We start from the raw sequence: 16,084 nt of genomic DNA, 5'->3' as shown, positions 1-16,084 counted from the left end.
AAATTAAATAAATTGAAATAACAAAATTATTATTCTTTGTTTTTGTTTTAATATTCATTTTTATTTCTAATAGAAATAGAATTCTATTCTAGAATAATATATAAAATAATACGAAAGATTTTCATTATCATTAGATTAGTTTACTCAATTCATGAGTTGATTAATAAGTCTCTTGATTTGAAATCACAGAATGAGTAGATCACATAGATGATGAATTTATTTCTAAATTATGTTATTTTATTTTTCTTTTTATTTGTATGTAATAATTTATTGATGAATCTCTAATTTTCAATTGTATCTTTTAAGTAGTATTTTTTTTAATCTTTTTTTTTTCTCTCAAAAATGGAAATTTAGGGAGCCTGCATAACAAGCATTACAAACAAGGGCCAGACAAGGACAAACAGAATTGCACAATTCCTATAACCGAATTATTCTAACAAGTATATTCTCCTACTAGATGCCAGCTAATCCTATCTTGCCAGCTAATCCAACTTCTAACAGAATTTAGAGTTTCTTCACACGTAGTCCTTCAGGTACTTGGGTGGGTTAATTCTCCTTTTGGGTCTTCCACTGCTGCTTCCTATATCCTGTAGGTCCATCTCCTTTGGTATATAGTCCTAGACCTACCACAATATGAGAACTACGGGAAGCAATTGCCTCACTCTCATATATGTATGTGTGTGCTCACGCTTTTAAAAATAATATGCTTATAAGTCACAATAATTTTATCCAATTTTGTGTATCAAATTTAACAAAATGGTATATTTCAATGTGCATTAGTTAGGGAATTGCTATTGGTATATCATAAGTGCTAATGGCACTCACATGGAGTGCTTTTCACATTATTCTAAAATTACTCTTTTGACGAAAATGTCAATATTTACAGACTTGTACAATTGAATGTGTTTTTGTTACACACCTAGGGATAAAAAAAATAAAAACAACAAAAATATACAAGTGTATAACAAAATTGTATTCTTGTTGCACATACGAGGAATGGAAAAAAATAAAAAACAAAGAAAATATTGTCTCATTGTACACTTTTATATTCGTTGTTTTTTATTTTTTTTCCCCACCTTGTATATGTAATGAAAATATAATTTTGTTATACATTGTAGAATAATGAAATGTATTTTTGTTATTGGCTCAACATCCCTCAACAAGAACATCAACATAGATTCAACAATGGAGGCTACCACCTTCCATCATGTCACCAATGCCTTCAATCACCTAGGCCATGACCATTATCGCGTTGTGCCATCACCATCATGTCATCGTACATCTCTATCTCACACATATGAAGCGACCCAAATAGCATCCAAGACAAACAAACTACACATGTGACACCTCCATGTCACCTCATCGTTGGCGCGTCGCCACCAGTACCATCGAACACGTGTGCATGCCAACATCAACATCCTCCTCCACCACTGACCTATAACACCTAGATCTGTTCTAATCTTGTCACCAACGATAACAACAACTAGGTCAGATCCCACGTGCGACCTCAACCTCCAAGGCCCTCCGCAAGTGTGTGTCACCACCACCCAGACCCTATAGTTGGAGCGACCCTAATCTTTGCGGTTCGACAATAAGGGTTGATTTCATGGGTTAGAGTAGTTTGGGTCTCGATAAGAAGAGGGAGTGAGAACAATTTACTAAGAGGGCAAAAGAGAAATTTTACATAATTTGATAGTGACAATGACAAAGTTGATAATGATAATATTAGTTTCTCAAATAATTATTAATTATAGTTATTGGTAAGAAACATCAAATCACACACCGTCACTTTACTTTTTTTTTAGGCAAAAAATGAATATCATTCAATGGAAGAAAAAGAATTTTCATCACTAAAAGGAGAGAATCAATCTGAAAAGGTGAATACTACCCCTTTACTTTTCGTGATACAACCCTTTGAATTTTATTTTCGTGATCATCAGTAGTATTATAAAAATTGTTGTACAGTTTTTCAAGTTAGATGTTTTTATATTTTATTCACTTTTTAGTTTGTTTTTGTTTTTTTCTATAAAAAAAATTTCGTGCAATGCACATATCTCGTTGCTAGTCTATTTACTATATTATAAAAGCTTGTCGTCGCTTATCAAGTGTGAACATTTTCTTTGTCAAGTGTCATCATTTCATTAAAAGTAAAACCTTTTGTCACTCCCTCTCTCTTTCTTATTTTACTCTCCGTGGGCGTGTGGGAAGGTTTGTGATGGCAGGGAATTTCTTTTCTTTTCTTCTTTTAGTTCATCATTTTTATTTTTTATTTTAATTAATGATGGTTTTTTTATATTCTTCTAAAAGAGGCAGGTTTCAAAAAAAAAAAAATCTATAATGAATTTTTATACCACAGTTTCATATATTTTTCATTTTTTCAATTTCTCTTTTTCTTTCTTTTGTCTCATTCCTTTTATTTATATTATATTTACATTATATTATACTTTGTAATTAAATAAGTTATAATAATATTACACTATTACATAAGAATAAAAAATGTTGTATTTATTTTGTATTAATTAAATTTTTTATTTTAAAATTCTATAAACTCATTTTTACATGGAACTATTTTAATACAAAGTAATATTTTGACTCTATATTTAATAAATTTATATACAAAAACTTTGTCTATTAATACTTATATGATAAGTATAGTTTTTTACAAAAGAATATAATAAAATATTAAAATATATTTATTAAATATATTTTAGGTTTAATTACACTTTTTATCCCTAATTTTTACTTTTTAACAGTTTTAATCCCAACAAATTAATTTGGCATACTTTACCTCGTATTTTTTTGAAAAATTTGAAAATTTTATCTTTCGTCAATAAATTAACGTGACATGCTGAAATAATTTTATTTTTTACCCTCAATTTTTTTAACAAATTTTACCCTTAATTTTTTTTTTTACTTTTTGACAAAATTTATACCTAACTTTTATGTTTATGTCCGCATGCAATGTCATTTGAACTACATAAAGAAAATTTGAAGTTTTTAATAAAGTTGAAAAAAATGCATCGAATAATTTGATTGGGGTAAAATTTGTCAAAAATATAAAAATTACAATTAAGTCTATATGTCGTTAAAAATAATTTTAAATTACTTATTCAATAACATTGTAAATTTAATATTTTTTAAACTATATTTATGATAAACATCACAAGTATATTTTATGAGAACAAATCCTCCTTGAGTTTGTTTAACTTTAACATGATTATTACATATTTAAGATTCTATTTTTTTAACTACTTTTATAAATACACCTCAACAATCATTTTCATATTTACATTGTTAGAGTTTAAATTTCAAGTAAAAAATAATTATTTTATGCATCATTAAAATATTCAATGTAATATTTTTCATTATTTGACAAGTTTGCTATAAGCGTATTTCAGTATTCTATTTACACTATTTATTTAATATATTATAAAATTTGTCCTTTCTTGTCAAGTGTTATCATTTATATACATATATAAAAGAATAGTCTATCAAAAATACCAATTTAACCTTATTAAATTTGTGATACTTATCCAAATTTCAGTATTCTATTTACATTATTTATCATATATTATAATTGTGATTAAATAACAATATAATTTATATACATTTTATTCATTTATTAAATTATAGTTAGAGAAGAAAAAATTATAAAAATTAATAAATTATTTTTATTTGTTTTTTAATAAATAAATTGTTGATCCAATTATATGACTTAAATTATCCTTATTGACACTTCGATTAAATAGGAAAAGAGAAAGAAAACTACATAATAAATACATGAGACATACCTGTGGAGTGTAACAACCATGTGTTATGGGAAGAAAAGTAAAGATGAATATATCATTTTTTTAATAATGGAGAGGATCAAACTCTTTTTATTCACTAAATTAAAAGTAGTTTGAAAAAAATATAAATAATTTTTTATACTTTTTCTTACAATTTTTATACCTTTTGACATATTTTACTTTTTAATCTAAGTACAGTTAAAGCATAAAAAAAATAAAACAAAATGGAACGATTCGTGCATACACAAGAGTACGTGACTAGTTTCATTTAAAGTCAAACTTTTTTTATTGTCTCTCTCTTTCTTCTTTTACGGTATATTTGATTGCATAGAAGGAAAAATAAGAAAGGAAAGAAAAGTTTAAAATATGAATTGAAAAGAAAATATCAAAAAGGAAAAACTTTAATTTTTGTATCTACGAAAACAACTTCTTTTCATTTTTTCTCCAAACAATAAGAAGAAAATACTGTTTTCTACCAAACCAACCATTATTCTCTGTGTGAGAAGGTAACGATTTTTTTTCTTCTTTTACTTTATACGATTACATATCTAAGATTTGGTTTTTTTTTTTAAACTAGTATATGCATTTATGAATACACCTCAACAATCCTTCTCATATTTACATTGTCAGAGTTTAAATTTCGAATAAAAAATTATTATTATTATGCATCATTAAAATAATTCAATATAATATTTTTCATTATTTGACAAGGTTGCTATAAGCGTATTTCAGAAACTATTATTTGAGTTAGAGAAGGTAAGGTAATTATCATATTAACAATTTTTTAATTCATAATGTTGAAAGTAAATATTATATAGAGTCACAGTTCACTTTCATTGCTATTAGAAACCATTCGAGGGATAATATAATAACAATAATTATATAGTATTTTACTACAAAAATACGTTTTTAATGATATTTTTAAATATTTCACCGTATCTAGTATATATATATATATATATATATATATATATATATAAGAAAATTCTATGAGATGATATTAAGTGCATGATAATCTCGTATTTATTTTTTTCAAATAATTCAACTAATTAATGCAGATTTTATATTTATTCTATTTTATTTATTTTATTTTATTCTATTAAATTGATTTAATCATTCTATTAAATCTTAAATTAATTGATATGATATATATTTTAATTGATTGGTGGGTTGAAAATATAATAATATATACTTAATTAAATAATATTTATATTTATATGTTATATATATTTGTGAGTGGATGAAAATTTTACAATATTATATATGTTTTTACTTTTTTGTAATATTTTTCTCATTTGACTTTGTTTATTTTCTCTAGCTTTTAATTTGTATCTTTTTCCTATAAATTTTTTTTCCCCTTAGAATTAGTTCTACTATATATAATCATTATGATCATAGAATTGACATCCTTTTCTATTTTTATTTTCATTTTTTTATGTCATTTGATATGGAGGTTGTTGTTGATTGGTATATATATTTGCAGGTATGCCACGGTGGATAATTTTCAAGGTATAATTAGAAAGACATGTCATAGTCTCTACCATGTTAAGTTTATTTTAATATATCCAAATTGATATTTTTATATTAATATTTGTATATTACATAGGAGTATTATTTTCTTTCGACAATCTTAATTTCTTACTTTCTTGATAATAGATCGAAGAAGTATATGCTGTTGGTACAGGATTTGATGCTTTATTCAGAAATGGAGTGGACAAGTGTATTAATAAGTGTAACTATAGCCTTATGACTATCTTTTATTAGGAGATTCTCATGTACAATAATTGATCTCACCTATATAAGAAATATACATGTAACAAAACAAGCATGTACTTATTCTTTATTAATTGATCTCACCTATAGCCTTATATGTATTGGATGGAGAATGTCGCTCTCCCCCATCAGTTTATTTTTTTTATATTAATTTTGATGTACTAGCTTTTGTCATTTGTAAATCATTTGGAATGTTTATAATAAAAAAGGTATATGTCTTAATAAATGTGGTAATTATTTTCACATATCAATCTTGATAAATGCTTCTATCATTTTTTACTCACCTTATTTTTGCAACATCTTTTTTCTAATTAAACATATGAAATTTTAAGTTTGATTGTTGATATTGTTTTCTAATTTTTACATTTGCAATTATTTAAAGTAAATAATTAATAATATATTAAAAATTCAAAATAATATTAAAAATTTACTCATAAAAAGTATAAAAAGTGAAATTTTAATACACGTGCGAGGCACATATTACTAGACTAGTATTAACACAAAATTAAAATTATATATAAAATAGACAATAATTAAAGATAAAAAAAATTAAAAAACAAATATAATTATCTATTTTTTTATAATAACCCAAAGATTTGAATTAAATCTACCCAATTTGACCATAAAATTTTTAAAATCCAAATAAGATCAAATCAATTAATTTGATTTGGATAATAATTTATTCTCACTTCAAATCCAACCAAACCAATTATAATCGATTTAGTTTCCGAAATTATCTACTTTCAACTGGAATTAATCCAATGAATTCATCAATTATTTCTTAATTTAAGATTAATATACGCCAGACTTTGGTACTTAAATTTTTGTTTCTTTTTTTCTCTCTTGGATTAGAAACCACAGATGTTTCTTAATCTATTTTGTTAGAAATTAATTTTATTTGTTGTGCGTGACTATTCCTTGGCAAAGGTCTTTTATTGGTACTGTAGTTTCCCTTTGATCAGGTATTGGACCAATATTACCTATTGAAAAAGTTTTAACTTTAGGTTTTTTAAACTTATAAAATTAATTTAATTTTAAAATAAAATAGAATACCATGTATATTGTGCATCTAAAAAAAATCATTTTTGAAACGGTTAATTTGTAAATACATCTATTCCATTTCAGGTCTTTTTTTTCTCTTCAACCTTTTTGCATTAGTATTATATGTAGTAGTATCAAATATTAATACTATCTAATTTCAAAATTATATTTAAACTAATTATTTTAGCTTAAAAATACATTATTTTAAAATATGTATAATAATAACTTATTTTAATTATTATATATATCAAAAAATTAAAATATGAATAAAAATTAACATAGCCCGTGCGAATGGACGGGTATCATGCTAGTTAATATAAAAGGTCTTTCTTCAAGGCATAATAGATTGGTCAACCAACAAGTTCCTTTACATTGGGTCATGCAGGGGCACCTATCAATCAATTAACTACTGGTTTAACGAGTTTCGTTTAGCCATTAATAATTCATCCCATCGAAAATTTTACTTAGCTTTAAGTCCTATTTGCATTCATTTGATGAGTTGTTATCATCTCCTGATGAAGTATGATAAATAAAAACATCTCCTGAAGTATAATTAATCACATTATCTTACTAAAACTTCATACAATCTAATTATTTACTTAATAAAAAAATTTAAGCTACCGGAAATCTTCTTGCAGACTCACGTAACTAAATAAAAAAAATTATTTAATACTGTAATTATGACTTTTTAGAGAATGCAAGAGGATATAGTAGAAAGACATTACTCTTATTTCAAAGCAGCAAATCTAGATCACTTTATTTTTTACTTATTTAGTCAAATACAAACATAAAATAACAACCACTAGGATCGGCTAGTATGAAGAGATTTGGATAGTATATATTCAAACCTCAATATATATATTGTTAAAAAAAATTACCAACATAAAATACTTGGTTTAACGGAAAACGTAAACTGTGTCTTCTGGATATAGCACATCACTGTCAAACTTCCTATTTAAATGGAACACATCAAAGCTTGACATTGCCAACTTTGAAGATGCTCTATGACAACATTATTGCTTAGACCACACGTAAGGGAAAATTAAGCCCATTTTGCCATAAGGGACATGCCACCAGCACCCAAAAACACAGCTACGTAAGATTTTAATTGAAGCTTAATGCTACCCTGCAACCTTGGGCTCATGAAGTCAGCAGAGAGAAGGTCAACCAAAGCCATGTAGATTAAAAGACCAGCAGATGATGCATTAAGCAAACCCACGGTGATTAGTGCACTTGGGCTGTTCTCTTTGTAGGTCGTGGACATTGCAATTCCTAGGGCAATTCCAAATGGGGTTGTGACGGAGAAAAAGACCACCATGATGACCTTCTTTAAAAACTTGTACTCGGCCTATTAAAAAAAATTAAAGGGTTAATTAATTTTAGAGTGAGGAAAAAAATGTTATGTATTACACTTACAATCACATTCAATTACAAATTATTATATGTGATAAATTTATTAATTTTTATAATAGTTATTTTATAAATTATTGGTAATTAAATACTAACGTAAAGTTATTTTATACTCATCATCATTAAATTATTAATTTTAACCGCATAATCATGTGAAACTTAAATGAGGTGGGAAATAATATGCTCTTATTACCTGTAGAATGCACCCACCAAGACCCATTCCTTCAAACATTTGATGGAAGCACATGGCGGCTATAAGACCTCTTATTGCGCACGTGTTATTTGAGGCTCCCATGCCAAGTCCTATCACCACTGAATGAACAATAATTCCAAGTTCTAATACCTGCATTTCCAACATCATCAATTTGCTTAGAATATTAAATTATCCACGAAAACTTAACCGTCACACATTTCATGTTAAAATGGAGGTATATGGGAGAAATTATTAAATGATTTAAGGTTATTATAGTTTCAAGTTTCAACAAATCTTTGTGTATATAATTAGTTTTTTAAAATTAAAATTTTCAATTATATGTCATGAAAAAATTAGTCAAGACATGATAATCTAAGAGCATATAATAATTTCTACATGTGTGGGGTGTTAGAGATGTACAAGTTGAAAATTCACTATAACCCTCAAAGAAAGAAGAGTGTAAGGACACAACAATGTGGTAATTGGATGTGGCAATGTAAAATTTTAAAAATATTTTTCATCTTTTTAGTCCTTAAATTTTGTAAAATTTTTATTTTTAGGTCTTGAATATTTTGTCTATTGGTCAAATTTTTTACTTTTTTTCATCCCTTAACCTTTTTATCTTTATTTTTAATTCTTGATGGAAAAAAAATAAGAGACTAAAATCAATAAAAAAAATTAGGGAGTAGTAAAAATATAATAAATCCATTTTAAAGTATTAGATAAATATTTAAAATTAATCATTGGCCAATTAACAAGCTTTGAAGAATTGTTATATGATTCAAGATTATTATAATCCTGAGTAATTTTCGTGTAACATAATCAAATCTTATTTATCTTTAAATAAATGATCAATTTAATCCTTAAAATTATATCTCGTTGTCACATTAATCTATAAGACTAAAAAGTCTCAAATAAATCCTAAAATCTATATTATTATTATTATTATCACTTCAATCCATGGCCTAAAGATCAACATGAAAAAAAATAGTTAATTTTAGAGACTTAAAAAAATTCTAGACCTAAAAGATAGATGTTAGAGATTAGAATGACAATGAAATATAATTTCATGGATTAAATTAATTATTTACTCCTAATTGTTTCACACCAATTAAAAAACTAGACCATATAATGTTATATGGAGATTGATGGGAGCATGGTCTGATAATGATTCCACACTACTTACCATATAATAATTTTTCTGGATAGACCCCAACAATTAATTTTGGGATAAACAGTACACTAGTCGGTAACGAAAATGTATTTAATTTGCAAGAGCCAAACAGTATCTTACCATGGCAACAACACGATAACGTAGAAGCTGTGCTTCTTTGCCCTCAATCTTGGTCTCATGAGCATGGTGGTGGCCATGGAAATGCCCCAAGTTAACAGCAGCCATCTCCAATTGGTCCCCACCACCTGCACGGTTGCTCTCACCAGGAACAACCTCAGTAGTCCTATACTTCTTGGTGTAAATACTAGTGGACAAGGAGTCCACCATCATCGTGATTATGGCGGAGAACATAGCGGCGAGACCCGAAAACGGAAACTCGTGCCACGGCTTCTCCTTCAAGCAATCCGACCAAAGCATGTCGAAGGAATCCGGGAGCACGTGCATGAACCCCGTGCCGAGGATGATGCCGGCTGCGAAGCACTTCACTATTATGAAGAGGTTGTTTTCCGGGCTTAGGGCAGGGACCGAACGTGTCACCAAGGGTAGGGATATGCCAATTATGCTTGAGGCTAAGATGGTGAATATGGCTATGATTTTTAGAGGTAGGGCTTTCTTTTTGTTGTTGCAACTGTTTCTGGATTCGGCTTCACAATCAGCCGTGGCTTGGGGTGTGAGGAGAGTGAAGATAATTAAGAAAACAAAGATTGTTTTGAATAGGGTTAGTGAAGTGGCCATTGTTGTAGTTGTCTCTTTCACAGACTAAAGGACACTTCTCACTTGTACTTGTAATTTGCTTTATATAGACGTTACAATCGCCTTGTTTTCATTCAAGAATTTAATAGTGGGCAAACTATTATTATAGTCCTGAAATTATAGAGCATTCTTACATTAGTAGTGTCTAAAAGTAAGAAATTCAAAGCAACTCTATATGCAATCATCTTAATTCCTTAACTTAATTACTTGTTGTTGCTTTAGTCCCCCAATAATAATAGGGATGTTGATGGATCACATTCGATCAGATTTGGTTAAATTCATAGTTTAATTTGATTAAAATTTAACGAGTTAAGTAGGATTCGGTTTGTTTATTTTTTGTTTTATAAACTTAACTAAACCAACTTATCACAAACAAGTTAAGTTAATCTCAGAATATTTGCAAAATATTTTTTATTTAGTATTTTTTAAACAATAATTTTTTAAATTAAAATTTTATAAGTATATAATGATTAAATACATTTAAAAGAGTCTAAATTGTGACAATATTTAATTAATAGAATTGATGATTTTGATGTTAATACGATATTTTTATTTTAGATAGAAATAAATTATTATATTAGTATGAAAAAATATAAATAAAATCGATACAAAAATAAAAATAACAACTTAAAAAATAAAAAAAAAAGTTATGAGTAATTTAATTTAATAAAATATGTGAGTTAAAAATTAATGTATTTTATATTTATTTATATGAATTGGGTCAACTTCAAAACATAGAACTTATTATTCAATTTTTTTATAATTGAATCTTAATTAAATTAGATTGAGTTTGATTAAACACTTAAAAAAAATTCAACCTATAATATGATTGAGTCAGATGACTTACTGGTAAATCCAGACGGATGAACATTCCTACCAGATAGCATCTTAATATTATTAAAGATCTTTTACACATTAAAAGTTTGAGTCTTATTCTAACTATCTTAAAAGTTATACATATCATGAATAATAATTGGTTCACAGTGTAAAAAAAAACTTTATATGTATGCATTGCAATTAAATTCTTATTATTGAAGTCCATAAATATTTTAAATTTTGAACTAACGAGAATAACAAATTCTTTTTCAAGATTTTTTTTTTTAATTTTACTACTTCTGAGAATTAAAGTCTCACACTGTAAAGGACAAATTTGGGAATTCACTCAATTAATAGCAGCAAACAAGTACACACAGGATAAATTATTCCACGATGGATGCATAACACCAACTAATGTGACTGCACAACAGTTTTAATCATAAGAAGATTAATATTATTAGTACGTATTTAACCGTACGAAAATGGGTACTAAGGCAAGGATCACCAATTAATTCCAATAGGATGATGAAAATAATTTTATATATAGAAATGGGTAGGGAGACGTCAATGCATATCACATAGACAGAGGCAAGTACAAATAATTTACGATTAGTTTGCACAAAATCAACAAAGAATTGAAGTGTTCATGGATCATGCTGTCTGTCAAAGTCGTCTGTGAATTTTAATTTTATTTATAATCTATGCCTTTGATTTAAAAATTGTGATTAAAATTAACAAGAAGTAAACGCAGTGACGTACGTGCGGCCCTTATGAACACGCATAAAATATCTAAATTGAACACTTCATGCTGTTTGTGATGAGTCCATGGAAAGTGGTACGGCACGGGTCTCTCTCTGCCTTGTCGATTGCCAAGAGCTCCTTGTGGCCGTGTGTGTAACAGGATGAATTTATTTAATGGAAATTAAAGCAAAATCTGCATGGCCTTTCTTCTCATGAATTTGAGTTTTATAGCTATTCACAGCCTAAAGTAATTTCATATTCTCATTTAATTATAAATCATGACTTTAAGATATTTATGGTAAAAATTAATAAATTTATTATATGATTAATTGTGATTAAATTGGATGAGTTACAAAATTAATTATTTTACATTATCATCATTACATAGCCTATGTTCTCAATGAGTTTATCTTATTAGCTTACAATACTTAAAACTAGATTTTAAACCCTTCTCATGCAAATGTTTTTTTATATTTATATAAAAAATATATACATTAACAAAATATAATTATATTAAAATTGAGGAAGATAATTATTTATATTTTAATTCAGGAGGAGATGTTGTCTTAAAAAATTTTATGACTATTAATTATTTTAGTTTATTTTCAAATTTATATGTATTTAAATAAAATTATTTAATTTTAAATATTCAATAGTATATTTCTAAGATTTATAGATTAGTTACATTTTTAATTGATAATTCTGAAAAAAAATGTAAGCAAGTTGAAACTTAGTATGGTTTATTCTTTCTGTAAGTCAATATAGTGATATAATACCAATATTAAATGTATAAATGAAAAAATATATAAATTATGATAAATATAAATTTATAATTATTTTAAAATTTGATCCAAGCTCCCTTTGCATATATAGTATATAGATACTTTTGAAATTAACGTTAGGAAGATTTGGAATAAAAAAAAAAACCATTAATCAATGAATTCGATACACATATAATATAATGATAAGTTTTGTGAAAATATTTTCATTTTATTTATTTTGTGTACAAAATCGTTAAATATCATTTTAAAAATTTAATTCTTGAAAACAATGATACAAGAGATAAAATATAGAATATTAAGAAGTTTAAAATCAACTCAACTATTATTTATAATATATATATATATATATATATATATATATATATATATAATCTAACGGCTAACAAAATATCAAGTTTTCTTTATATATAGGTAGTATTTCAACTTGGAATTTATTACTATATTTTTATTCTTATTCTCAATATTTTAATAAATAAATATTATATTACATTATTTATTTCAATAAATTTCTAATATTATACTCCATTTGTCCCTATTTGTAAGACATAGTTGATAATATTATACTTAGTAAGAAAACTACTTAATTTAGGTATCTGCATTAAATTTTTATTTAGCTGAAACATTTCTTCAAATTTGCCCTTAACTTTAATGGGAGTTTATTTATCTTCTCCAATCTTTATAGGAGAGAAAAAAAAAGTAACAATTTAAAGTAGCATTTAATTATAAATTAAAATAAATGGGTATTTTAGTAAAAAAAAATAATTAATGCACAAGATAAAAATTTTATTGACTATGTCCTATAAATATGGGTGGAGGAAGTAATATTTACTTTTATTATTAAAATATTTATTTTTAAAAAAATATTTGACCTCTCGACGAATTGAAAAATTAATAAGAGTTTCAAAATTAGGTAAAAACAAAATTATAATAAAAAATAAAAATAGTAGTTATATAAAAACCATATAAAATATGTCTTGTTATGTTAGTTTACATTTTAACAGTTTGTTGAACAATTAATTTTATCAAATATTTTTTAATTTTATAAGCTAACAACCTAATAACTAATAGTTGAAAATCAGTTTTTCATCTTTCAATTAATTAATTGATTATTTTATCATAGACAAAATAAGTACTTTGTAACATATTATTTACCTAACTTACAGAATTTTATTCGATGGTAATAAAGTCTTTAATAAATAAATTTATCTCACTAGTTTATAATAATACCTAAAATAGTATTTTTGAACCTATAATTTATTACAATATCTATTGTGATTTCCAATATTATAATTAATTTTCTAATTTAATTCCTCTTTTAATATTACATATTTTTGATAATAATTTCTATTATAGTGTTCATTTTAATTATTAAAAAATTATTTATTTTTAACAAAAAATTTGATTTCCTGAAATAAAATTATAAGAATTCAAAACTAACTAAAAATGTAAAACTATATATAACTACATTATATATATATATATATATATATATACACATGATATTAAAAATAGTATTTGTGTAAAATATAGAAAAAATTAGCCGTACATTCTTTAAAATACTTTTTTATTAATTAAAATTTATTAGAAATCTATGAGTCTTACTTTTTATTTAATGAGTTATAATTATGTTGTATCATTTTTAATAAATTTTAATTAATAATATAATTGTTTTTTAAAAGAAGTGTGTTAAAATATGTTATTAACACTCCTCAAAACCATATAAATACATTCTTTTATATTAATTTACATTTTCAATAAACCAATTTCATACTTGAATAAACCAATTTTATACTTGAATAAGTTCTATTTAATTATTCGGCATGTCCATAAACTTTCATCAAATTTTTAATTAGTTTCTTGAACTTTATTTATTGAATCTCTGAACTTGTATTTATTTTTAATTAGATTCCTGCATTAGGAACTTGATTAAAAAAAATAAGCAAATACAAGTTTAGAGATATAATTTAAAAAAATTAGGAGACCTAATTAAAAATTATCAAATAGTTAAATTACCAATAAATTAATTTAACGAATAACTTATCATTGTTAATGGTCATTTCAAATTAAAATTTATCATTAATTACTGACATCTAGTCTAGCTTTTATCCTTAGGGTTTCAAACCCTCTATCGTTTCTGGATTCAGAATAACCATATATACAACGAATAGTTAAGGCAAATATTGTTTGGAGTATATGTTAGGAATCGAAAAAGAAGAAAAGTGTTATTCATGCAATTATCTGAACAATATTCCTTTTGTTCAAATCATTTAAATACTATATAAGAAAATTCACATTTTAATACGAGCAAATAGCTGAAAGAATGTTCAGGGACATCCGATAAAATGGGTATGAAAATGTCACAAACGAAAGAAAGAAAAAAATCAGAGTAGAATATGTACGCAAATGATCTCACCTGGTTACTCTAGAAACAGAACGTAGTGTTGCAGATGCAATCACACCCGTATTGCAAATTTTAATATCAACTTATTTTTTAATTGGAAAAAATAGTACGAGGATAATATATGAATCTACCATAAGCTGATAATGACGTGTAAAACTTAAAGCTATCGATTTTAAGAATTTATATGCAACGAGAAACGGTGGATCAGAAAAGTGTGAGCTATAAAATAACATTTTTAAAATCAAGATATATAAATCATTCATTAATTATTCATGGATAAAATAAAAACATACTCAAATAGGAGGAAAAGGAAAGAGAGTAGAGTATGCGTTTGCACCTGATTAATCTTGAAACACGAATGTTACGTTACAAGCCATGAGTAACGATGAACTTGGTGGGCTTCCTGAACTGGCTCTAGTTGCTTCTTCGTTTCTTAATTTTGTAGCTGGTTGAGGCAGAGAAAAATAGAGAATGGAAGTAACGTGCTTCCACTGCCACTGTATAACTGCCACCATAACAATAGTTGACAAACTTGTTTAATTTCACTCCTAATTATGTGTTAATGGGAGGACATAACATAAATCCTTTTAAATATTGATTGCTTTTAAATAATGGGTTGAAAAGAGTGATACAATTATTCTCATTAAATTTTATTTCCCCCCTTTCTCCATGGCAGTTGGTACTTGGGACATTATGTGTCATTTGGCGGTTGATTGATATTTCTCTTTAACTCGAGATCTAAAAATCTATTTCCTATATACGAATTTTAATGTCATATAATGAAGCAATTGGTTAGGTTAAATTAATTTTTTTCCTCTAATTTATTATTTAAGTTTAATTTAGTTCTTTAGTTGTTTTCTAATTTAATTTGATCTTCTAATTTTTAAAACTAATTCAATTTGATCCTTTAATTTTTTTTGTTCAATTTGATCTTTTAATTTTTAAAATTATTTTTTTAAAAAGAAACATATGTATTTTATGGCAGTTTAAAATCTCTTAGTGGCGGTTTTAAACCGTTATAAAATGTGATTTCTTACAATTTAGATTGAAAGACCAAATTAAATCAATTTAAAAAGGTAGAAGACTAAGTTGAACCAAAAAATTAAAACACTACTAGGAAATAGGCTTTTAACATCTGTTTTTTTTTTCGACTTTCAACATTAGTTTTTAATCAATATTGAAATCACCGACGTTAACATACAATACACAACA

The 16,084-nt window shown here is 25.7% G+C and overlaps 1 protein-coding gene across 1 annotated transcript; it reads right to left on the bottom strand.

Annotated features, from left to right (window-relative positions):
• Nucleotides 1-7,329: 7,329 nt before the first annotated feature.
• On the bottom strand, nt 7,330-15,365 carry LOC114419805 (fe(2+) transport protein 1-like). The gene is made up of 4 exons (XM_028385595.1): nt 15,210-15,365; nt 9,500-10,243; nt 8,206-8,355; nt 7,330-7,950 (listed from the first exon to the last, which is right to left on the bottom strand). The coding sequence occupies exons 2-4, from the start codon at nt 10,112-10,114 to the stop codon at nt 7,645-7,647; spliced, it is 1,071 nt and encodes a 356-aa protein (XP_028241396.1). The 5' UTR covers nt 10,115-10,243; nt 15,210-15,365; the 3' UTR covers nt 7,330-7,644.
• Between the last annotated feature and the right edge of the window lie 719 nt (nt 15,366-16,084).

Source organism: Glycine soja, chromosome 7 (assembly GCF_004193775.1).
Source record: "Glycine soja cultivar W05 chromosome 7, ASM419377v2, whole genome shotgun sequence".
Classification (NCBI taxonomy): Eukaryota; Viridiplantae; Streptophyta; class Magnoliopsida; order Fabales; family Fabaceae; genus Glycine; species Glycine soja.
Note: the sequence above shows the minus strand (reverse complement) of the source record. Positions and strands in the feature narration are given on the sequence as shown.